At 31.1% G+C, this 24104-nt stretch overlaps 2 protein-coding genes and 1 long non-coding RNA gene across 5 annotated transcripts; 1 reads left to right on the top strand and 2 right to left on the bottom strand.

Moving 5' to 3' along the window:
* Nucleotides 1-106: 106 nt before the first annotated feature.
* On the bottom strand, nucleotides 107-18548 carry l(2)k05819 (transmembrane protein 94-like protein l(2)k05819). Of its 3 annotated transcripts, none has more exons than XM_029321016.2 (25): nucleotides 18370-18548; nucleotides 17981-18149; nucleotides 17474-17608; nucleotides 17026-17162; nucleotides 16211-16404; nucleotides 15619-16089; nucleotides 15058-15219; nucleotides 14870-14976; nucleotides 14609-14697; nucleotides 14266-14503; nucleotides 13635-13731; nucleotides 12968-13185; nucleotides 12594-12829; nucleotides 12153-12277; nucleotides 11231-11379; nucleotides 9944-10084; nucleotides 9036-9179; nucleotides 8824-8968; nucleotides 7622-7830; nucleotides 7368-7542; nucleotides 4087-4332; nucleotides 2737-2974; nucleotides 2168-2261; nucleotides 1393-1554; nucleotides 107-1286 (listed from the first exon to the last, which is right to left on the bottom strand). In XM_029321016.2, the coding sequence occupies exons 2-25, from the start codon at nucleotides 18145-18147 to the stop codon at nucleotides 1214-1216; spliced, it is 4152 nt and encodes a 1383-aa protein (XP_029176849.2). In that variant the 5' UTR covers nucleotides 18148-18149; nucleotides 18370-18548; the 3' UTR covers nucleotides 107-1213. The 3 variants fall into 3 exon arrangements, with proteins under 3 accessions (XP_029176849.2, XP_085345041.1, XP_085345042.1); XM_085488915.1 differs by having other exon boundaries at nucleotides 13635-13728; XM_085488916.1 differs by lacking the exon at nucleotides 9944-10084.
* Nucleotides 2392-12832, top strand: LOC146720225 (uncharacterized). Its single transcript, XR_014926167.1, has 2 exons — nucleotides 2392-2969; nucleotides 8836-12832. It is a non-coding gene; the product is annotated as an uncharacterized LOC146720225 (long non-coding RNA).
* A 454-nt stretch (nucleotides 18549-19002) lies between the features above and the next one.
* On the bottom strand, nucleotides 19003-23842 carry LOC114944997 (protein lifeguard 1). The gene is made up of 7 exons (XM_029321071.2): nucleotides 23737-23842; nucleotides 23019-23263; nucleotides 22539-22592; nucleotides 21366-21456; nucleotides 21156-21281; nucleotides 20060-20209; nucleotides 19003-19185 (listed from the first exon to the last, which is right to left on the bottom strand). The coding sequence occupies exons 1-7, from the start codon at nucleotides 23836-23838 to the stop codon at nucleotides 19036-19038; spliced, it is 918 nt and encodes a 305-aa protein (XP_029176904.2). The 5' UTR covers nucleotides 23839-23842; the 3' UTR covers nucleotides 19003-19035.
* Nucleotides 23843-24104: the final 262 nt, after the last annotated feature.

The following is a 24104-nucleotide window of genomic DNA, read 5'->3' as shown; positions in this document are numbered from 1 at the left end:
TTTTTATCTTAAAAAAAATTCAATTGATGATGGAGTAACATAAGGAGGAAAAATTAGAATTATGCGGAGGTTTAGTTGGAGTGATGAATAAAAGTTTGTACTAAGATTATGCGGAGATTTGACTGTATTTGTTTAAAAAAAGAAAAATCTCGATGATTACATCACATTTTCCTCGCGAGAAAATCGACAAATTTGTACGATCGAAATATCTGACTGAGGATTATCTCACAACCAAAGAACCTCGTACCAGCGAGATATTTCTCCAAGAATTCAAACTTTCTTTTTTTTTCTTAGGATAAAAGTCACAATCTCTTGCCGAGTACATTTAAAATTCGCTAAAATCGCTTTCCTAATCTCTATAAATCGCGCTAAATACAAATAAATTACTATCACAACAGGAACATTTATGTACAAGTTAGCATACTACGTAGCACTAACAAAAGATCACCAAACACAAGATGCCTCAGACTTATCAGGTACTTGCAGATCTTGGAAAAAATAAGTCTTTCAGCATTATTATTCTCAGATTTTTCGTTATTATTATAAATTACAACTCATTTAAGCTCGTAATTGATGACTTTGCCTTTGTTCATCGTCACATCGTAAATTATTATAATTTATACGTCGCTATAGAAAAATACCAGTGCTCTGTTTTTCATTATTTGGCAATATTTGACACGTGATTAAAAATTATAAGATATAATGAATTTCTGTCCTAAATAATCCCTGCTTGGAACAACTGAAATGTAATATCAGTACAATACTTTTTTAATTATTTCTATATATTTATGGCTCTAAGATATCTATTCAAGATCTGTTGAACAGACTATAAGTTACAACGCAGATAAAAGTGCTTACAAGTGTTTCTTCTATAAATACTGTAAATATATGTGAGGGTCTAAATAATACAAACTTATACATACATATATATATATATATATATATATATATATATAGACTTTATATAAATTGTAATGCATATATATTTATAGTATTATATACAAATGGGAATTGTATTACGCTCACTTTTATCTGCGTTGGTTCTTAACATGTGTTAGATTACCTAACTTAATCTCAGGTTAAGTTAGATTGTCTAATTTAATCTTCCAATTAATTAATTAAATTATAATATATTTAATATTATACCCGTATTTCTTTTTTAAACATTTTTGTGTTGTATACTTTGAAGACAAACAACAATGCGCGAATTGAACTAAAATGGCGAATTCATTCCCAGCTTTGTGCCGAATTCTAGACGTGCTCTCTTTTGATACCTAACGTTGACCCTGAAAATTAATTAATAATTAATTAATAAGTATTATTAATTAATAATTAATTTAACGAATTATGGTTGCAGCTTTATTTTATGAATGTGTAAGAAGCTAAACTTACTTAATTTCTTGCCACTTAATTAATTCGTTGATCGCGAACGTCAGCGGAATAGAGATTAAAAGGAACAACGGGACGTTTGTCGGGAAGTTCTCCATTCTTTTGCCCTCTTCTCGCCAAAATCTGCGGAACACTACGCCGGAAAATGCCGCCTGCACGCATAATCTATAATAACAAAATACAAATGATCAATCACAAATTCTTTTATTAGTAAACAATTTTTATATAATTTTATTTTAAGACCAATCGATGTTGGAATTGTGACGTCAGAAGCGAGAAGACACACGCTAAGAATTCTTAAAATTTGACTTGTTAAAATTTGACAAATTAAAGATGCACAAAAGATATATATTTTATATATTTATAAGGATATATATAATATATATATATATATATATATATTTATATATATAATATATATGTTTATAAGGAAAATTAAGAAAAGTTTTTGTTTATTCATGTTACAAAAATTTGAATTCTTAAAAAAATTTCCTCGCAATTATATTGCAATATTTTTGAAAAAAGTTTCTTCTAATTAAGATCTTAAAATTCAAAATTATTATATATTTTATATTTGCTTAAATAATTCATATAGAAATTATAAATTTCTTTTAATATTAAAAAATGTAAATTTTGTGTTTTATATATAACTTGATCTTATAATAGAATTAAAAAAAAAGAGTAACAAAAAATTGCATCGACCTGTTACATTTTGGTTACGATAGAGTTACTTTTACAAACAACAACCTTGATAATTTGATTAGAAACTTTTGCTTACACGATAAGCACGCTGAGACACCAGGTAGAATTATTCATGGGATTTTTCCTCCATATCGAGTATTCCCTATGTACAAAGCTGACAGATATCGTAACTGAAAAAGAAAAGATAAATATTAATTAACGAGCTTTGCGCACGTATTATATTAATTTTTAATATATATATATATATATATATATATATATATATATATATATATAGTATATATATATTAGTATATTATTAAAAAATATTTATAATTATTATATTTTATTATATTTTATTATATTATTTTATTATAATTATATCAAATTATTATATTATAATTATTTAAAAAGTTCATAGATTCTCTTTTAAGTTAAGTTTCAAATGAGATCATTAATGGTTTTTTTCCAAAGAAGGAAATGTATGCGGAAGCAAAACATAAAAGTAAATATTTCGATTAAGGACAATTGATAAATATCGTTTTTTATTTTATAAGAATAAATCTTTTTTGAAACAAAATTTACAATATATTATCAATATGATGTTACATATTATTAATATTATTATTAATATAATATATTATATCATATTTAGTGTATAATTACCAAAGTGTAGGACTATGAGGGTCAGAGCGAAATGCTGCACGACCAAGATGACGATGGGTTTGCTGCCCCAACCGCTCCAAATCTGGTCCCGCGGATCCGGATATATGTACAGGCACTTGGAGTTCTGCGGCAGGTAGATGGGGCAGAGGGACAGGAAGGAGACACATTGCGACACAATTATTGTGATCATCGTAGGCAGGAACTTGCTACCATAGCACCAGAGCACGAAGAGGGTGAGCTATTTACAACACATTCATATCAATATTCTGATCTCTCTTCATTTTTCATAAAAGTCAGCTATTAAAATAAATATGCAGAATAAGAAATCTTTGAATAAATTGCAAATTAAATTAAAATAAATTAGAAAATAAGAAAAAATCGGAATAAGTGATTTTTAAAAAGTATATTTAGTTTTAAACTGCGAGAATTTCGGAGAGTAAATATTTTGGGAGATAACAATACATATAATTAACTATAATTATAGTAACAATAATTATAATCAACTATAATTACAGTAATTATAGTAAGTATAAAACAGTTACAACACAATTATAGCAATTACAATAATTGTAATTACGATAGAATACAATTATAGTAGCTATATAGTAATTAACTATATTTATAGTGAAATTGTATAGCAATTGCAATCGACTATAATTGTAGCAAATATAGCCATTGTAATTAACTATAATTATAGCATTTACAACTATATAGTAATTACAACCAACTATAATTATAGCAACTATATAGCCAGCATAATTAGCTATAATTATGACAATTACGTCTATATAGTAATTAAAATAAACTATAATTATAGTAACTATATAAAAATTAATTATAGCAATTACAAAAACTATAATAACCACAATCAACTATAATTATAGTGACTATGTAGTAATCATAGTTAGCTAGAACAATAGCAATTACATCTATATAGTCATTAAAATCAACGATAATTATAGCAACAATATAAGAATCATTACTATAGCAATTATAACTATATAGTGATGATCAACTATAATTATAGAGAAGAACAGTAACTACAAATATATAGAAGTGACAATAACTATATAGCAACCATAATCAACTATATAGAAATCATTACCGCAATAACAATAACTATATAGTGATCACAATTGACTATAAATATAGTAACAATATAGGAATCATTACAGCAATAACTGTATAATGATTATAACCAACAATAATTATAGTAACTATATAGGAATCATTACTATAGCAATTACAAAAACTATAGTGATCATACTCAACTATATAATTATAGTAACTATAAATAACTAAATACAGCAATTACAATAACTAGATAGTAATTATAATGAACCTGCTCACCTCTCCGTTGACTACGCACTGGTTTTTCCCGGTCGCGCGTTGCATTATCGTCGGGTCTATCGGCGTGGCAATCATGCATGTCGACAAAAGGGGGATGATGAGACAGCACAGCCAGAGTATTTGATCGATGGAGAACAGCGGCGGCAGCAGCAAGAATGCCGATAACGTCTGCGTGATGGCGATGGTGACCGAGCAGCATAGCCAGAATTGCAGGCAGTTCCATAGGTTCTTCATGTAATGACGAGCCTGTACGTATGTAAATATAGGAAAGGCTGAAGCTATCACACTGTATAGAATTGTCTCAATGTAAATTGGTACGATACAGCTGTCTCTTCTCTTTTATACTAGAGGAGATGCTGTAAATGGTTGCTCATGATTAGGAGAAAATAATGTACATTTATTCGGTTCTCTTATATTATTTAAAAAATAATATATTATTTATAAAATAAATGAATAAAATAGATAAATATCAAAAGATGCTAATTCATGCACCTCGCCGTACAAAGGGACTCAACGGCAGAACCTTGTAAGAGTCGGACAAGGACTCCTTGCGGCAGGATGTAATTACAGAAGATTCTGTGAGAATCTGGTCTGATCTTTGTCTCCTTTCGGTTAGTCCTCCGGAGAGAATTGACTGAGAGAAGAGAGAAGTCAATTTCCTCGCTCTCGTCCTCAGTTGGACAGGAGTCAACCTTTTCTTTGTACAATGTAAGCAAACACACTCGAGCATACTGCGCATCCGATACGCACCGTACAATGTACATGCCCAATATGGCGGTATTATATCACTGACAAGGTACTGTTAAAGACTGTCGGGGCTTGGGTAAATTTCTGTCTCTAACAAGTGGGCCCGGTGGGCTTGGGATAATCATGACAATAAATAGCTAATAAGAACATTTTATTCATTCTACTATATTGTAAATAATAATTATAGTTTATATTCAACATAATTAATAATTAAATGTATATAAGTATTTATATATATAAAATAGAAATTTGATAGTTACCGACACCGCATCGACAGGTCTATTTAGTGGGCGACACAAACTTCCGTAAGGTCGTCGGTCTTTAATAGTACCTCGTCGGTGATTATACCAATCGCTTGGAAATCGTTTGGGCATATTTAAAAATAGATTCTTATAGTTTAGAAAATAATAGTTTATTTATAAATAATAAAAATTAATTGAGCGTATAGTTAGACATTAATTATAATAAAAAGATGTGTTTTATTGCAATTAACGTTAAATTATTTAGGAAGCACGTCTGTAAATGTTTTTAACATTTGGCAAATAATTATTTCATTTGAAAATCAAGTTTAAAGTACGCTTAGTTGGATAAATTTTATATTTAAATTTTTTATTATAAAAAATAATTAATCTCATCTCATCTCTAATTCTTCTTATCTTAGTTTATCTTAACAAAAGAAAATTACTAGGCCAACTAAACGAGCTGAAAAACAGGTGTTAGTTAAAAAATTTTCCTTCTTTATTATTAATATCTCATTCGCATGTATGCGAATGATATTAATAATAAAGAAGGAAAATTTTTTTCTGTTTTTCAGCTCGTTTAGTTGGCCTAGTAATTTCCTTTTATTAGTTTTGGATTTATGCGAGCCTTTATTGACTAAATATTTAGTTTATCTTTTTGATAATCAGTTTAGCTACTTCACCTTAAATATCAATAAATTTGCACTCATTGGCGCGTTTTTGCTTAAAATTAAACAGGATGTATATATACTCAAATCTTACTTTTATTTGAATTCCAAGTAAAATTAAGGTATTTTAAATAATATTTAGAATACAATTTTGAAATACGTTTATATGTTATAATTTTTTAACACAAATAAAGTATTTTTTTAAATATAATGTAATGTAGTATTATATTATAATAAAATATATATTAATATATACTTCATATAAAACTTATGAATTTTAATTCTTTAAAACTATTTTAAAATCAAAGGGGCAATTTTTTAAAAAATTCTCTGAGTTCAAATCAAATTCCACGATAATTCTAGGATTTTTCAAGGTAAAACAAAATTACCTGAGAATTTCAGGGTTTTCTAGGAAGTATACACTCTGTATTAGGGTTAAGAAATCTGAAAACATGCGCGCGCACGCACGCACGCACGCACACACGACACGCACACGGGTGCATGTGTACAATTTCGTAAAAAATAGAGCAATACGAAACCATTAAAGAGCTATCAATTGTATATATTTGCGACAGACTATAGGAAATATATATTTCCAAAAGAACGTTTGATTTTTTGTTAATATATCGTACTTATATTATTTGTCCAATCGATGTCCACTAAGCGTACTTAAAATTTGATTTTCAAATTAAATAATTATTTCCCAAACGTTAAAAACATTACAGATTTGCTTCCTAAATAATTTCACGTTAATTAAAATTTAAAAAAATTTTTATAATTATTGTCTACCAATTACAAGCTCAATTAATTTTAATTAATTATAAATAAACTATTATTTCCTAAATTATGAGAAAACTATTCCTAAATGTGTCCAAACTATTCCCAAGCGATTGGTATAATAAGATAATAAAGGGAATATCAAATTTGTCTGCTAACTACACTGGTCAAAAAAATTATCGCAACACGCAATTAATATCAAAATTTTGCGTAAACTCAAATAAGCGTATTTCCGCAAAAAATTATAGTATTTGAAATTTTCTTTTGTTTTAAAGGATGAAGTCTCTACTTTAAAAAACTTTCATTCGATTTTAATTACATCCTCTCCCCCTCTCTCCACCTTTTTAAAAAGTAAGATGTTTTTATAAATTAGAAAAAAGCAAAGTTTATACTATTTTTTTTAGCAGAGTTACGACATATCAAAGTTATCTATGCATTTTTGTGCACTTATTACCAGCATTAGCGATACCCGACGCGCACCAACGATGATTGCGCGAAAAATTGCTAATGAAGAATTTGTAGGAAAAAGTCTATATTCTACAAAAATTTGGATTAGATTTGCGAAAAAAATTTATTTTAGCCCGTAGAGTTTGTTAAATTTTACAATTTTTTGGAAAAAACTCTTACTTTTTAAAAGGATGAAGAGAGGGGGAGAAGATAAAATCAAAATCGAACGAAAGTTTTTCAAAGTAGAGACTTCACTCTTTAAAACAAAAAAAAATTTTTCAAATACGATAATTTTTCGCAGAGATACAATTATTTGAATTTACGGGAAATTTTGATATTAATAGCGTGTTGCGATAATTTTTTTGACTAATGTATATGAAGGTCTAGAAGTGTAACGTCGTACCTCCATGACAAGATGAAAAATCGCCACGGGATCCTCGCGCTTCACGCTCAGCGAGCAGGCGACGGAGTTGAGAGCCCTGCTAAGGTCGACGGGAGAGATCCCTTGGTCCTCCGTGGTAGACACCAGCACGGGCATCTTCTGACACACCTGGGGATACAGTGGCTCCACCGCCACTCTACAGAGATGTTCGGAAATTAGTTTTCATTGAGAAGCTTATTAGATTCGTGGATCAGAGAAGTTGGGAATAAAATTACCCGGCGTCGGCCTGCATAAATATCGGCATGTTCTCGGCATTGGCGGCCGAGCCGAGGACGCATACAACTTCGCCGTAATCCTGCATGATGTGCAGCATCTCGCGAGTTACCGTGGTGTTGCAGTCGGTGAACAGGGACACTAGCAGCGGCACGTTGTCGATCAACTCTATGTGCGGACGTATCTTGTCTATGCCTCTCGGTAGTTTAGCCTACACAGTACAAGTTTCAATCAGTTTTATAGCATATTACATGTAGTAAATAGTTATATATAATTACAATATATAGTTACTGTAATATAATTATATCTAGTCACTGTAATATATAGTTACTGTAATTAAAGCTGAGCATAGTTACTATAGGTATTGTAATTTTTATAATTATAGTTAATTATGATCCCTACAGTTATAAGTATAGTTGATTGTAATCACTGTATAGCTGCTATCACTGCAAGTATAGTTAATTACGATCGCTATAGTTACTATAATTGATATAGTCACTATAATTATAGTTACAATCACCGTAGTTGTTGCTATAATTATAGACAATTACTATATAGTTGCTATACATATAGTCGATTATAATCACTTGTATATAGTTATTGCTTTAATTATAGTTAATTATAATCGGTAGTTACAATAATTATAGTTGATTACAATTATTATATAGTTGTAATTACTATATAGTTCAGAATTACTATTACCCAAGTAGCACATTAATGCCATTAGACGTCGAAGTAATGTCATTTTAACGTCTCATGATATCGCTTTGCTACTTGGGTAGTTATTGCTATAGCTATAGTTGATTATAGTTACTAAATAGTTGCAATTACAATTATAGTTAATTGAAAATATAGTTAATTAAAATTGCTACTTATTGTTAGTTATACGATAACTATAATCGGTCACAATTACTATATATTAATAGTTATTGCTATAATTATAGTTGATTATAATCATTATATACCCAAGCAGCAAATTGACGTCATTAAACATTAAAATGATGTCATTTTCATGTCTAAGACGTTATTCGATGTCAAAATGACGTATACTTGCTATTTGGATAGTTACTACAATCATAAATTATTATAATTACTACATAGTTACTGTATAATTTCTATAATTATATTTAATTATTGATTACTATATAGTTACTATATATATAGCAATAATATATAATTAATCGAAAAAAGAAAATCCGCTTACTCTGTTGGATAGGTCAAAGTTGACCGGAGCGCTTTGTTCGGTGCTGTCGGTGAGGCAGCTCAAGGACCTCCAAGCCTCCTGACCCGAGCCCAGATCGACGCTCTGTACCAGGACGCTGTCCTCGCTTCTCATCGTGTCCTGTTCCCTGAAGCAGCGAGAGTCGGAATCACCAATCGAACATTAACATCGCGCGACGTTGCGCTTCTTCCTACCTGTGACTCATCGCGCTCTTGGGCTGCGAGGTCCCGGTGTTATTCCACTCGGTGGTCTCGTCGTCAAATTTCACCGTCGTGAAATCCGTGTTGATGGCGCTCGGCGCCGACATACTCATCGCTCGGCTGTTATTTAGGTTGGTGCTAAAACGAAAGGCATATTTCGTATTGATGAAACAAGGTCTTCTATATTTTTTTAGTTAAATCGAATAGAAACACATCAGCACAAGATTACCAGAGAAGCCAAGAGAATTGATCATAGAATGCGTGAGCAAGTTTTCTTTCAAATGAAATTTCTCTCTTCATCTTCTGAGTCCCTGAAGAAATCTCGACACCTCCGCGTGAAACTTTCGAAATCAGAGCTTTTATCAAGATAGCTTATGCATTCTAAGATCAACATCCCAGGTAGTAAGCATACGTCATTTTGACGTTTAATGACGTTATTCCACATCAAAATGACGTAATTAAACATCAAAACGTTATCAAACGTCAAAATGGCGTCATTAAACGTCAAAACGTCAATTTCCTACTTAGGATCCCAGGTACCCAAGGAGAACAGAAAATCAAAATAATATCATTTTGATTTTCTGTTTTACTTGGGGTAGCAAGCATACGTTATGGTGACATCTAATGACGTCAGTTTGCTACTTGGAATCCCAGGTAGCAAGCATACGCCATTTTGATATGGAATGACAGCATTAAACGTCAAAATGATGTCATTTTTGACATCTAATGACGTCAGTTTGCTACCTGAGATAGTCTCTTCAATTTCTTCATATATATATATATATATATATATATATATATATATATATATATATATAGTTTTTTTAGAAGCAAAGCAAAAGTTTGATCTGATAATATAGCGAGCTGTATATTAATCTCTACATGTAATCAGCGCAACGTACCGAGGTAAGACACGATTAAGCAAGTGGCTGGCCTCGTCCATGCAGGAGTAATTAGGCTGATGAGATTGGGCCGTGGGTGAAGGAGTGGGTGAGGACATGGCTGCCGCCTGGCTCACCCACCAACCCACTGGACTCTCGGACCTGATATTGTCATGTGTGTGTGTGTTAATTACAATCAAGTATACACGATGAGCGGGTATATCTTCTTCTCGCATGAGTGTATTCGCATGATTCAACTGGGCGTCGACTCGCAGTCTCGAGAGCATAATTATTTGACAAAAAGTGACACGAGAGAAAAAGTTTGTTCTTTTCAGTTGACCTGGCTGTGATAGTTCAGAGTTTTTTTTTGCTTCGTTTTGGAAGGAAGATAAACTCTGAACTAGTCAGTTCAGCTGAAAAGAACAAACCTAAAGTATGTAAAAATGTGTTCCAATCTTCAAAGAAAAAATCTAAGAATACTTTAATTTTCTAGATATTTTCAAAATTTTAAATACAATTTTTTAAGTATTCTTAATTTTATGTGATACTTGCGATTCTCGACGCCCCGAATAAAGAATGATTGATATTAATATCATGTATCAGTATTAGAACACTGCAGCCAAATCATGTGGCATTATCTGAGATTAGATGTAGAATGTCTCGGAGGAATTTAGGAGGAAAATATTTCTTTCCATCAGAAAATTTGACTTTAAATGAAATCTACTTCTCTATATGGTCAAGAATTTTTAAGAATCTTAGAAATTCTTGATCTTGGCGAGACAATTTCCTTTATTAAATAAATAATATATTTTTATATATTTTATTTTTCTTCGAGACATCCTGCACGATGACGACATGTGTGAACATGCAGCTCGAGATTAACAGTAATATAACAGAGGTAATAAAAGACGTATAGACAAACATATACGACGGGACACGCAAATGTGGAAATCTCTCCAGCCATTGCTGTCTCCTGCAATATACACGGATACATCTTACATTCGAGCCTCAGGGCAGTTCGCTTGCTCTAACAAGAGCTTAGTTGTTAATATGCGTGCAGCCTGTTTGCTCTACAATTAACCCCTTCGGTCGGAAATACTTTCTTTTTAAATCGCCCTCCTCTAATCTTTCGAATAAATTCTCCTTTTTAAATTTTCTCCTTGGAATAGAATCTCTTAGGAATCAAAAGAATAAAAAAAATATTGTCGATTAGAGGCTCTCGAGACGATGGAAAGAAAGTTACGGATATAACCCATTACAAATTCGAGAGACATCGAAGAAGAAAGCTAGTGTTCCGACGCGGGATACCTGGCTCCTTCGCTAAGTAACGAGATGTGACAATTCCAGCCGCTCTCCAGACCCATCTTCTCCGAGAAGACACGCGAGCGCAGCTCGTTCTCCTTACTGAAATGGACGAACCTTATGCACGCCCTGTCCAATTGTTCGATCAGTTGCACCTGTATATTTAAAAAAATTATATATAATATATAACATTTTTTTTTCTTTCTTTTTTCTTCTTTTTTGCTTTTACTATTTTACACATAATTTATATACTTGTCTTCTTGTTTTTTATTTCTCTTCTTTTTTCTTTTCTTTTTCTTCTTCTAAATGTATATTCTTCTAATTGGATAATATATATATATATATATATATATATATATATATAATATATAATATATAATATATAATATATAAAATATATAATATACATATATACACACAATATTTAAAAGACAAGAACGACAACAGAAAAAAGAAGAAAGGGAGAAAAGAAATAAAGAGAAGGAAAAAACAAGAAGACCAAGAAGTATATAAATAATATGTAAAATAGTAAAAGGAAAGAAAAAATTACATATAATATATAACATATTTTTTCTTTTCTTGTCTTCTTCTTCCTTGTCTTCTTGTTTTTTACTTCTCTTCTTTTTTCTTTCTCTTTACTTTTCTTTTTCTTGTTTTCTTCTTTTAAATGTATTGTATATTTATTTTATATATATAATATATAAATAAATAAAAACGAAAAGAAAAAAGTATATAACAATAAGTATATAAATGTATATATGTAAAATAGTAAAAGAAGAAAAGAAGAAAATGAAAAAAAGAAACAAAAAGACAAGTATACACAATATGTAAAATACTAAACAAAGTACTATATACAATACATTGCAATATATGCAATATATATGAAAAATCGATTAATAATTGACCATATAAATTGTATTATAGTTACCATGTCCGTTTGTGCTTGATACTGCATGGTGACCATTCCGATGAAGACTTGATTGCACTGAACGTCGAAACAGCCTTCGACATCGCTTACATCATCATCCTTATTTTCATTGCACAACAAAGAGTCTAAGAAGTAAAGAATGTTTTAGTTGAAATAATTGTGCAAAGCAAACATACATTTTATTCAAAAAAGAAAGTATAAAAATTATATAATTTATAGTAAAAATAGAAAAAGCATATATATCGAAATTAAACACAAAAATCAAATGTTATATCTTTTCTCTTTTTTATTTTCATTATTCTCTTTTTATCTTGCAACTATTATAATTTTTTTTCTCGTTATTAAATTATTAAAAAAATTAAAGTATAAAAAAAAATTAAAAACAAATTACTTTAAAATATAAATTAATATAAAAATAAAAAAATACTTAATTGTAACAACCTGTTGAATGAAACTGCCCGAGTATTCCTCGTACTTTAGGATCGAGCACATTTCTAAAGTCCCAGGGCAGCGGGGTTGGACTCCTGTGGGGTGTGTACAGGTGTTTGCTGTCCGCTGGGAGTTCCAGATATATCTCGGACATCTTGTCCTTGATGGCCCGCGCCAGTGGTCGATAAGCAAACGCGGTGCAGTAGGAAGTCAAACTGGTCCTCTGATAGAAGTCCTGTACTTTCTTCCTGCGACGATGAAAAGAAAGAGCGTCAGGGACAGTTTCTAAAACGTTCGGCCCAGCATTACGAACGTGATTGATTAAACATCTCTAAAAAAAAAGTTTCCCAGAAATATAAAAAGATACCTCCGACAACTTGACGTACCTGTCGGACGCGGAAAAAGGACAGAGATCGCGACCATCCCAGTATTCGATGCATGAGTCCAGAATTATATCGGCTGTTCCTTGCGTCAATAACTGTAGACCGGCGCCAGTGCGCTCCTTCACGACTACGGCGACCATGTGAGGAAACGGGAACTTCAACTTTGTCGCGATGCTCAGCGAACGCGCGAACTTGATGTCCCGCCTGACCATTTCCGGTTGCTACCAATAACGAAAGGTTTAATTAGTTCTTGTCTACTTTTATAGTTCAATAAAATAATATAATGTAGTATAACTTACAGTAGATAAATATAATATAGAAAATATATAATAATAATAATGTATCAACAATATAATTAATTTTTATGATATGTATATAATAATAAAATTAATTATATAAAATGTATTAATCTTATATATTAATTATATAAATAAAAATATTCATTACCTAAATAATTTATTATTTTTTAGAAAAACAAATTAAAAATAGCTTTAAGAATTAAGTTAAATAAGTGCAAACAATATGCTTTTATTATTGATGTTATCAGTAGATGAATCTATATGCTCTCCGAAAAATAAAAACTAAAATTAAAATCTTACATAAAAGATTTGAAAAATTATGCATTCTTAATTTTATACAATGCAAATATATAATTATGATTGATACTTACCACGTGTCTAAACGTGCATAGTTGTTGCTCCAATTGAAAAATTGTCTGTGCTTGCTCTTGAAAGCCGATTTGCTTCGCCAGTTCACACAGGCATCTGCTAATGTGATATGAACAATATTAAAATCAAAAACTTACAATTATTATCACTATAAATATTATTATTATTGCAATTATCTCGAAAAATTATGAAGAGAAATCGCGATCACAAATATATTGCTTAATTTTTTAAAATAACAAATTAATGTTCCTGGGTCTTCACCGTGACCATGTTAGATTGTGACGTCAGAGGCGAGAAAGCACAAAATTCTTAGACACCATTTTTAAATGAAAAGATATTTCATTTAACAGCTGTAAAATGACTGTACCCAAGTAGCAAACTGACGTCATTAAATATCAAAATAACGTCATTTTAATAGTATGCGAGATTAGAAATTAAAGAGACTATCCCAAATAACAAACTGACGTCATTAGATGTCATTTTGACGTCTAATGACGTCATTCGACGTCAAAATGACGTATGCTTGCTACTTGAGTAATATGAGATTCAGTCCGTGCGCTTTCTTGCCTCTGACGTCACAATCTGGCCGTGGCAAAGCTCTGGGAGCCTTAATGACAAATGAAGGACGCGCACCGTCTGTTCGTAACCGGGACCAGATTCTCGTTGTAGAGGGCCTCGCAGGTCACGTGGCAGCAGAACTGCGCGTAATGTTCCTGTGTGTCCATATTGCACGTATTGAGGAGGATCGCCAGGCCGAGCGGCTTCAGCGAGTTGAGATGCTGCCGCCAGGAGTGATCGTCGAACTGCAGCCGAAATGGCAGAGCGTGGTCGTGCGTGAGATCCAACACCTCGGCGGTGGAGTGCGATATATCTACGAAGCGTCGAAGTTGTCAAGGTTCGTTCTTTTCAGCTGAACTGGCTGTACTAATTCAGCGAAGATAAAAAATTCTGAGTTAAGTTTTTTCTTCTCTCTCACCATGTTGCACAAAAGATGTTCTGTTAGTGTTCACCTTCGTCTCCTCGGACTCCTGGGTTTTGTCCGTTGTCTTGTTCACGCTGCCGGTGCTGCAAAATAATAAGGCTGTAGTCACGTGGACGCGGTTTTGCTACTATTCGGTTTCATTGCGCAATTTTTAAGTTACGTTAAATTCCTTTATCTCTCTCTCTCTTGAGGGAATATCAAATTCTTCTAGATACTCGGATTATCTCGCATATCGGGCAACTACAAGATGACTACCTCGAGCTCGGCGACAAAGTCTTATTCGCGTTACGTAGGAAAAATACTTTCTCCGCTGTGGGATTAGGCCACGAGAGAATTCCCTTCTTGTCCACGCAACACAAGGCCTGTAAAGAAGAGTACACAGAATTAGTTGTAATATTTGATAAAGTATTTATAATATTATAGATTCGTGTAATCATACTTACAGTTACAGACCCTAGAACGTGCAAGATACTCGCAGATCGCGACATCATGTGCTCCCTGCCGAAAAGAATGTCGAAAAAGTATTTCTTGAGCTCGAGCCAATTGTATACTACATCCGGATGATTGGGACCATTAATATCCGCGTCCTCGAAAGGATCTACAAACTAAATTGATAAACATCTATAGTATTTATGTAATAAATATACATACAGGATTTTATTTTAATTAATTGTATAGTTGAAAATATTGTTGAAATTGTAACAAAAATATTTCAAGGTCATTTGGAAGGTTATTTCAAAGTCAACCTATTCGTTTAAATAGAATTCTCTTTTTTTTTAAATATATAGATTAATCCTTCACATTATTTTTCATAAAGAGTTAAGAATGGATAATCAAAAAATGAATAAAATATAAAATATCTTGTTTTATATTTATTTTTCGATGACCTTCCTTAATCCTTTTATGCGTAAAAAAAGAAGAATCAATTGATGTAACTAGTTGAAAAAAATATGTAGCTGCTATTTAAAAACTATGTAGTTGCAAATTACATACTTAATACCAACCTGAAGCTTCTTCGTTGACAGATAGAGCTTGTACAAGGCCTTGAAGCGAGCCATACCGAAACAATTAAGGAATATCCAGCAGGAGGGAAACACCAGCGGCAGCAACGGAAGACTCACGGCGATCGGTTGCAGCAGGAACATCTCGCTCCAGTGGCCAGTGCCGAAATACTCCGCTAGATACAGGTAACGTAGCAGATTGACCACCAGAATGACGATCAGAAGTATCGGATAGGCGATGTGCTCGATGCAGCAGATCATCAGCAAATGACGCTTGCGATTGTGATAGGTGACTGGTCGATTGAGCGCCTGGTCCAGGGCCATTCTCAGGTTCGCCAGGTATGGCGTCTCCTGGAGCTTGTAGATCCTGTTCTTCAGGGGTACCCGGGCCTGTGGCGTGGAGAAGATCTCGTTGGCGCCGTGCACAGGCGGACTGTAGGTTTCCCTGATGTGCAAAACCGGCGCTTCTGGATCCTGAAAATTTCGATTTCAGCATCAGAAGGTATCTTCTTGAGCTAGAGAGCTCGAATGACTTCCTTATGTAATTATGACAATTTAAAAAGTCGCGTAAATACGATATATGGAAGTTACGTACGTCGTAAGGGACGCAATATCCGGGCGCTTGCTGGCCTGGCTTCATCACGATCACGTCACCAGCCACCAATAACGCCCATGGCAAGTTGACTATCTCGCCGTCGCGATACGTCCACTGCAGGGTCAGGCAAGGTGACTGCGGACTGCACAGATGTGGATAGTTCTCAGATTTCCATCTGCATGTTAAACGCGCGACTGCAATTTTGAAATGTACATATATCACATACTAGAAAAATTGTAATATATAATATATAATATATAATATCCTAAGTAACAAACTGACGTCATTAGATGTCAAAATGACGTATGCTTGTTATCTGAGATATAATATATAAAATAAATACATAATATAATATCCTAAGTAGCAGACTGACATCATTAAATGATGTCATTAAACGTCAAAATGACGTACGCTTGCTATCTGAGATATAATATATAAAATAAATATCCCAAGTAGAGCAAACTGATGACATTATTAGACGTCAGAATGATTTGCTATTTGGGACATATATAAAATATAAAATTATTTGCAATATTAATTTTGAGTGTTAAATTAACAAATATTACAATAATCACGATTAAGTGACAAATAAAATCGTATTTTTAATTTATAATTTGGATTTAATTTTCAATAAAATATTAAATCTAGAAATTTAAGAATATATCTAATGCAGTAATTTAGAGTTTGCACATAAAACTTGGATTTCTGTTGAAAAAGTTGACCCTAAAATGGCTACAAAATCTAAATTGAAATTGAAGCAACAGATTGCGCTCTATTGTATAAATTTAATACATTGTTTAAATAAAAATACATACCGTTGAGTTGGTCAAGAAGAATCTTCACTCTATGAGGGATTTCCTCGTGTCGTAATTTATTATCCAACATTACTAAAATAAAATTGAATACTACTAAACAACAGACTATCAGTCCTTCGTATGGCAGTGTAGAATACCTATAATGATACGATACTCATTTATGAAATGCAAGTAAGATACTATTAAGAATACTATTTTTATCACTTTAGCTATTGGATGCCTTCTATCAACGAAACACAGTTATTTAAAATTAGATAAAATTTATAATTAGAATATTCTTTAGCTTTCTTATTCTTTACCTAAGAGCAGTCGCACATTTTAGTTTTTTCAAAATTTCAAGTTATTTTTTAAGCGTATACAGTTGCTGGAAGTCATCCATCATCCGATAAACAAAAGGGATGAGTTAATAGCCAATATATATTTATAGATATTTGTAAATTCAATGCACCATGATTCATTGAGCGCAAAGAACGCGACCATGAGAACAACAGCATTAATCAACAGCGCAAAAGCAGAGGTCCAACAGAGCGTTGTATATTGGCTGCGATGGTGTAAAGAGTCCCTCAGCCAACTTCTGTACTTTCTGAAACATCAAAGAGTCATCACAATGTGAACACAGGTGCCCAGGTAGTAAACTGACGTCATTAAATGTCAAAATGACATTCAATGTCATTTAACATTAAAATGACGTCATTGAATGTCATAAAATGTCAAAATAACATCATTAAACATTAAAATGATATAATTAAACATCAAAATGACATCATTAAACGTCATAAATGTCAAAATGACATCATTAACCATTAAATGTCAAAATGATGCCATTAAACATCATTAAATGTCAAAATGATGTCAGTTAGCTACTTGGATGTCATATGAGCACAAATTCATAATATATATCTACAAATACATGTTTGTTATTCGAAACAATTACAATTGCTGTACAAGACACTACTTATTTCTTCTGCGATCCTCTTGGTATTCCTGTAAAACACGTCCAACATCACGATGCAGGGTATTCAAGGCTACTTTGGTGGTCAAGCCTAATACTTCCTTAGGCTTAGCTTCGACCTTATCTTCCTTCGTATCTTTACTACTTAATCGGTCGTTCTCCATTTTCATTCCTACAAAATATAGGTAAATAGGAGGTTAATCCACAAATTTTTGAACCAGTGAAGAAACGTTTATTTCTTTCTTTATAATATATAATTTAAAATAGTAAAACACCAAGAGAAAACTAAGAGAAAAAATATATCGCGTAAAATGACAGATAAATTGAAAAAATGCAATCGAGAAAGAGTGTCAGGAAGTCAAATGGGGATCATAAAAGTTTAGGTTGATTACTTGGGACAGAATCGTTGTTTCTTCCTTCGCGTTTGATATGCGAGAGTTTTCTTTCGAAGTTTATCTATTTAGTACAGCAAGGGTCGCATAATTTTCGAAACTGCGACGAACGGCACTCAAAAAACATATAACTTGAATACGGTTTGACATGGTTTGTTATTTAGTAGCGAGACGAATCTCTCGCGAGTTGTAAAAATTATAGAGTATTTCTTTATCGACTGAAGATGAAGCCGTGAAGTGGTTCGTGTCTTTGCTATACAAGATATTTGTGAAATAAATATTATTTTGTCAGAAAATAATTATTTTATAATATATAATTAATAGATATAATTTATAAATTAGTTCAAGTATTTATGTAATTTTCTAGTAATTTCCTTTTCACTTATTTTTTACTCGTTTATAAATATTTTTTAATATTAATTAATATTAAATTTAAATAATTAATATTTAAATTTTAAATATTTTTAAATAATAAATATTATTTAAATAACATATATTATTAAATATTAAATAATATTTTTAAAATATTCAAAATATATTTAATATATTTAAAATATTATATATATTGTATTTAATATATAATTATGTGTATACAATAAATATGTAAAATATAATATATAAAATAGCATCAAGATAAAGATATATGTATGTCATATCAGTTTAATGTTATCGATGAAAGAATCCCATAAACATCAACAAGTACTGATACAGCAGTACAATATCAACATAAATTTGTGTAGCTGCAAAGACGACTTCATCAGGACCCAACTCTATTCTGCGTCCACCCATGATTGTTTGCACGTCAAAGTACAAATACTGAAAATGAATGAAATGTTAATATTCAATATATGTTTATATCATTTACTCAATAATTTTTCACTTATTGGTGTGTTTAGAAAAATATTTTTCAAAATAACTTTAAATTTCAAATATTATAATTAAATAAGATATTATATTGAATATATTAAATTAATATTCAAAATTTTAAATATCTTAATATATTAAGAAAATAATATATTAATATTTATAATAATATAATAATATTATCACGGATTAATAGAATATTATTAATTGTGTGTGTGTGATATATATTAGATAATATATATTCTATAATATATATATATATATATATGCGTAATAAGATTATTAAATATATAAAACATTTTGTTAAATATTCCAAATTAAAATAAATTAACCCAGCTAACCATTTGCTTGAAAATTGTTAATAATCGGGAAACAATTTTCTGCTAAATAGAGCTGTAAATTCAGGGTCTACTGTGTCTTCGCATACACCCTAATTGTAATCAAAGGTTGAAAGCATATATGTACATATATTCTAACACCAAAAGTTGGGTGTAATGCAAGAGCAGATCTGTCACTAAATTAGTTGCTTTCCATTTACATCAAAACTCATGCAAATCTCACTTCTGTCTTTCTTTAACATGGATGTTGAAGAAAGACAGAAGTGAAATTTATCTGAGTTTTGATGTAAATGGAAAGCAACTATTGTTGCCTGCATTTGCCTCTATGAAATAATTAGCTGAGAAGATACATATACACATTATAATAAATTAGTACATCTTGTAATTAATTTTCAGAGATGTGAGAAAATTTAGAGATCAAATTAAAATATATGTTACTAGATAAAAATTATATTTTTCATAAAAATCTATAATATTTGTGCACTAACCAAGCATAGTAATAACGTTCCAATGATAGCGATTACCAGACGTAAAACCATTACGTGTGTGAATAGTAGGATTATTAATACCGTAAAAATAGCCACAATCGAAACCAATCCGATTATCATTAATAAGCCTGGTCTCATTGTCAGGTCAAACTATAATCATGTCATAATGTAACAATAATTTTTGTTATAATAATCTTCATTTTATATATATTCTTCACATTTCGATCAACGTCGTACTTAATATATAAAATAAATTTAAAAATTATACTTATATAGAAATCAAATTGAAGAGAAGTGATATATAAATCTAATAAGTCATCTAATTAGCAATTAAATATTAAAATTAATTATTCATCGTGTGTCTCAAAAGTAATGAGAATTATTTTTTTACGCTCCTCAAAAAGTTGAAGTAATTGAGGGGGGATCTCAGGTTGGATCCTTCTCAGTTAGATCCGAGTTTTTTGAATAGTCGGTACATTAAATTAAATTGATTAAAAATTATTAAATTTATTAAATTTTACTAAATTTATTAAAACATTAAAAACAGCTTCAGAAACGCTGAAGATGTTGAAGATAGTATGAGGAAGCTGTTTTGTCATCAGCCCAAGTTTTCAGATAACCCAAACCTTCAAGAATGAAAAAGCGTCAGCTGTTGAAAACTGAAAAACTTGGGCTGACGACAGCAGCTCACCCATACTATCCTCAATATCTTTTCCTGAGGCTGTTTAAAAATAAAAGTGTACTTCTGCAACATATTAGGTCTGTTCTTTCTAGCTAAATTATAGCTGCACTAGTTCAGAATTTATCCTTTTTACTCCACATTGGAAGGAAAGAGATAAACTCTGAACCAATGCAGCCAGTTCAGCTGAAAAGAACAGACCTGCCGACTATTCAAAAGGCCTCAGCTGACAATATGAAAGATCCGACCGTATATTTGAAGTTTCCCCTCAATTCCCTGAACCCCCATTTTCCTCACCCAGCCCTTCTGAGGAGCCTAGAAAAATCATTCTTGTTACTTCTGGGGTACATTACGTATTAAAGGCACAAATTTAAGAAAGTATATAGAATATTAAGACTCTAATAGAGTATTTTCCACCTTGGAGAACGTCGCTATGAGGGCTATTGTCGTCGTGACGATCGCGGTCATCCCCATAACAATGAGGATCACCTCGATGCTGTAAAACACGGAGACGAAGGCGGCCAGGTACGACATTCCCAGCGTCTGCGACGTGGCATTTCATCCAGGATTAATTTACATCGATTATTCCTATTGTGAGGGAAAAATCTGAGATTCAAAATTGTTTACCAATAGACAGAGGCATATGTAATTGTACGGAGGTGTTCGCCTGGCGTGCACGGAACAGGCTACAGCGCAATAACCAATGATAAAGAAGACCCTGAAGATTGAGAAGATATTTTTATCATTAGATTTAGAGTTCAAATAGAATAGAAAAAAATGAATATACTTTTGTATAACAACACAGAAATATACATTATATTACGTATTATACATATACACTACCACTCAAAAGTGTTGCCCACCCTTAATTTAAGAGAAAACTCGAAAACTTCATGTTTACTAACAGATAGCTATAAAGTCAAATAAAATATTTATGACTCCTTTTCTTAGCATGAGTACTTTTAAGTTTTTACTACAGAGACGTGAGCAAATATAGATTTGTGTCAGTTATTTGCTGCCATTTGAACAGACATCTTTCAACGCATATTTTGCAAAAATAGTTTTCTGTTTTTTTTCTTCCACGTGATATTAAAATGGTAAAAAAAAAAATTAACTGAAAAGAAGAAAGGCATAATTATCGAATTTCATAAGACTGGAAAGAGTAATAGACAAATTTTATTTATTTATAGTCATTTAAACACAATTTATCTAGGTGAGCAAATACTTTTGAGCGGTAGTGTATGTCTATTTTTTACATTATTATATGCAAATTATCCGTTTGTAAAAAATTGCTTTTATTTTGATATATATATATATATATATATATATATATATATATATCAAAATAAAAGCAATTTTTTATATAATTATGCATTTCTTCCATGTTTAACTCTATTGTAGAGTGTTGTATTTAAGAAGAAAATAAAAAGAAAAAGGAGAAAAAATACGAAAATAAAAAAAGAATAAATAGGAGAAAAAAAACATAGTTTCTTCTCTTTCATTCTCTATTTTCTTTCACTTGATATAAGAAACTTTTGGAAAATATTGCATTTCTTTTGTGTGTCAACTCTATTGTAGAGCATTGTATTTAAGAAAATAAAAGAAAAAATAAAAAGACAATAATAAGAAAATAAAAGAAGAAATAAAAAAATAAGAAGAAAATAAGAAAAAAATAAGAAGAAAATGAAAAAAAATAAGAAAAAATATAATAGTTTCTTCTCTTTCGTTCTCTATCTTTTTTCACTTAATACTATAATAAAACATACAAATTGTATATACAAGTAGCGAAGAAATCCTTACATGGCGACGATCCATAGATACCAATACAGTATCATAAACTTTTGTGCTTCGTGTCTGGAAAATAATTTGAAAAATCATGTCATAATCCTCAAAGATTACCCAAGTAGCAGACTGACGTCAAAGTGATTAAATGTCAAAGTGACATCATTTTGACGTCGAATGATGTTTAATGACATATCAGTTTGCTATACTTTAAGTATTTTTATGAAGATCAAAGTAAACAAAATTAGAAAAAATAGAAATTATATATATAGAAAGAGCTAGAAAGAAGACAACAGTCATTCGACGTCATTTTGACGTTTAATGACGTCATTTTGATGTTTAATGACATATCAGTTTACTACATGTATATAAATATTTTTATGAAGATCAAAGTAAACAAAATTATAAAAAATAGAAACTAAAAAGGAGTTATAAAGAGAAAAAATATTTCAATCGCAAGTATAGATAGATCCTTATTCCGCGGATATTCTTACTCACATGAACATAAAGATAGATATGACGAGGATGGTAAATGTCAATTGCAGCGTAAGGAGGCAAAAGACCTTGCGGATAAAGCTCCGTCTAACCATGGCTTCCTTGAAGTCGCCGATATATTCATCGGCCTCCTCTTCTGGTAATATATTCCTTCGACGTTGTTCTCGTACCCACGCTTTGTACAGCTCCAGGTTCTCCCTTTCTCTTTGCGCTACCATTTCATCAGTCACCGTAATGGTGTACGGTCCCTAGAATTAAAATTAATCTGTTAATTTGAGAATTATATTTGAATTATTTTAACTAATTTTGTTCATTAATTTTATTTATATTTTTTATTAAATTTATTTTAATTACATTACTAACATATATAACAATTTTACATAATATAATAATTACTATTATTTAATGCAAATGATGGAATAATTAAAAAAATGTATAAAGAAAATAAAAGGAAATATTCCATAAGTAGCAAATAAGACGTCATTTAACGTCAACATGACGTATCGCTTACTACGACTTGGGATAATACAATAAAAAAAGAAATAAGAAGAAAATAAAAGAAGAAATAGAGAAGAAATAAGAAAAAATATTCGACTAAATTAAACTATAAAATAGGACACTCTGTATATCTAGATGAGTGTGATACTGCAAATATAATATGAATTAAAAGAAAACTTATATGAGGACTCATTGAGATCTGCTGAAACGTCATATTACTCACATTCGTCAGCTTCTGCCCTTTGATTAACGGCGGTAATTGCGGAGGACCTTGAATGTGATGAGGAATCTGCTGTAGTTCCTCGACATCGTCATCGGACCGCATTGAATAGGCCGTGAATAATTATTAATTAGCATATATATTCAAAATCTTCCGTCTTTTGCGATTTTTGTATCAATAATGGCTATCTAAATCTAAATGCATCCAAATACACGTTAAATATATCTGTCAACGCAACCACGATTAACAAATGAAAGAATAAATATATACATATATATATATATATATATATATATATATATATTTTATTTTCTCAAATTCAACTAATATTAATTTTAACAAATTATATATATATAAATATATTGCGTATA

The sequence above is a fragment of the Nylanderia fulva genome, unplaced genomic scaffold (assembly GCF_048542155.1).
Source record: "Nylanderia fulva isolate GAGA-0341 unplaced genomic scaffold, ASM4854215v1 Scaffold74, whole genome shotgun sequence".
In the NCBI taxonomy this organism is placed as follows: Eukaryota; Metazoa; Arthropoda; class Insecta; order Hymenoptera; family Formicidae; genus Nylanderia; species Nylanderia fulva.
The sequence above is the reverse complement of the archived record's forward strand: the minus strand, read 5'-3'. Positions and strand labels throughout refer to the sequence as shown.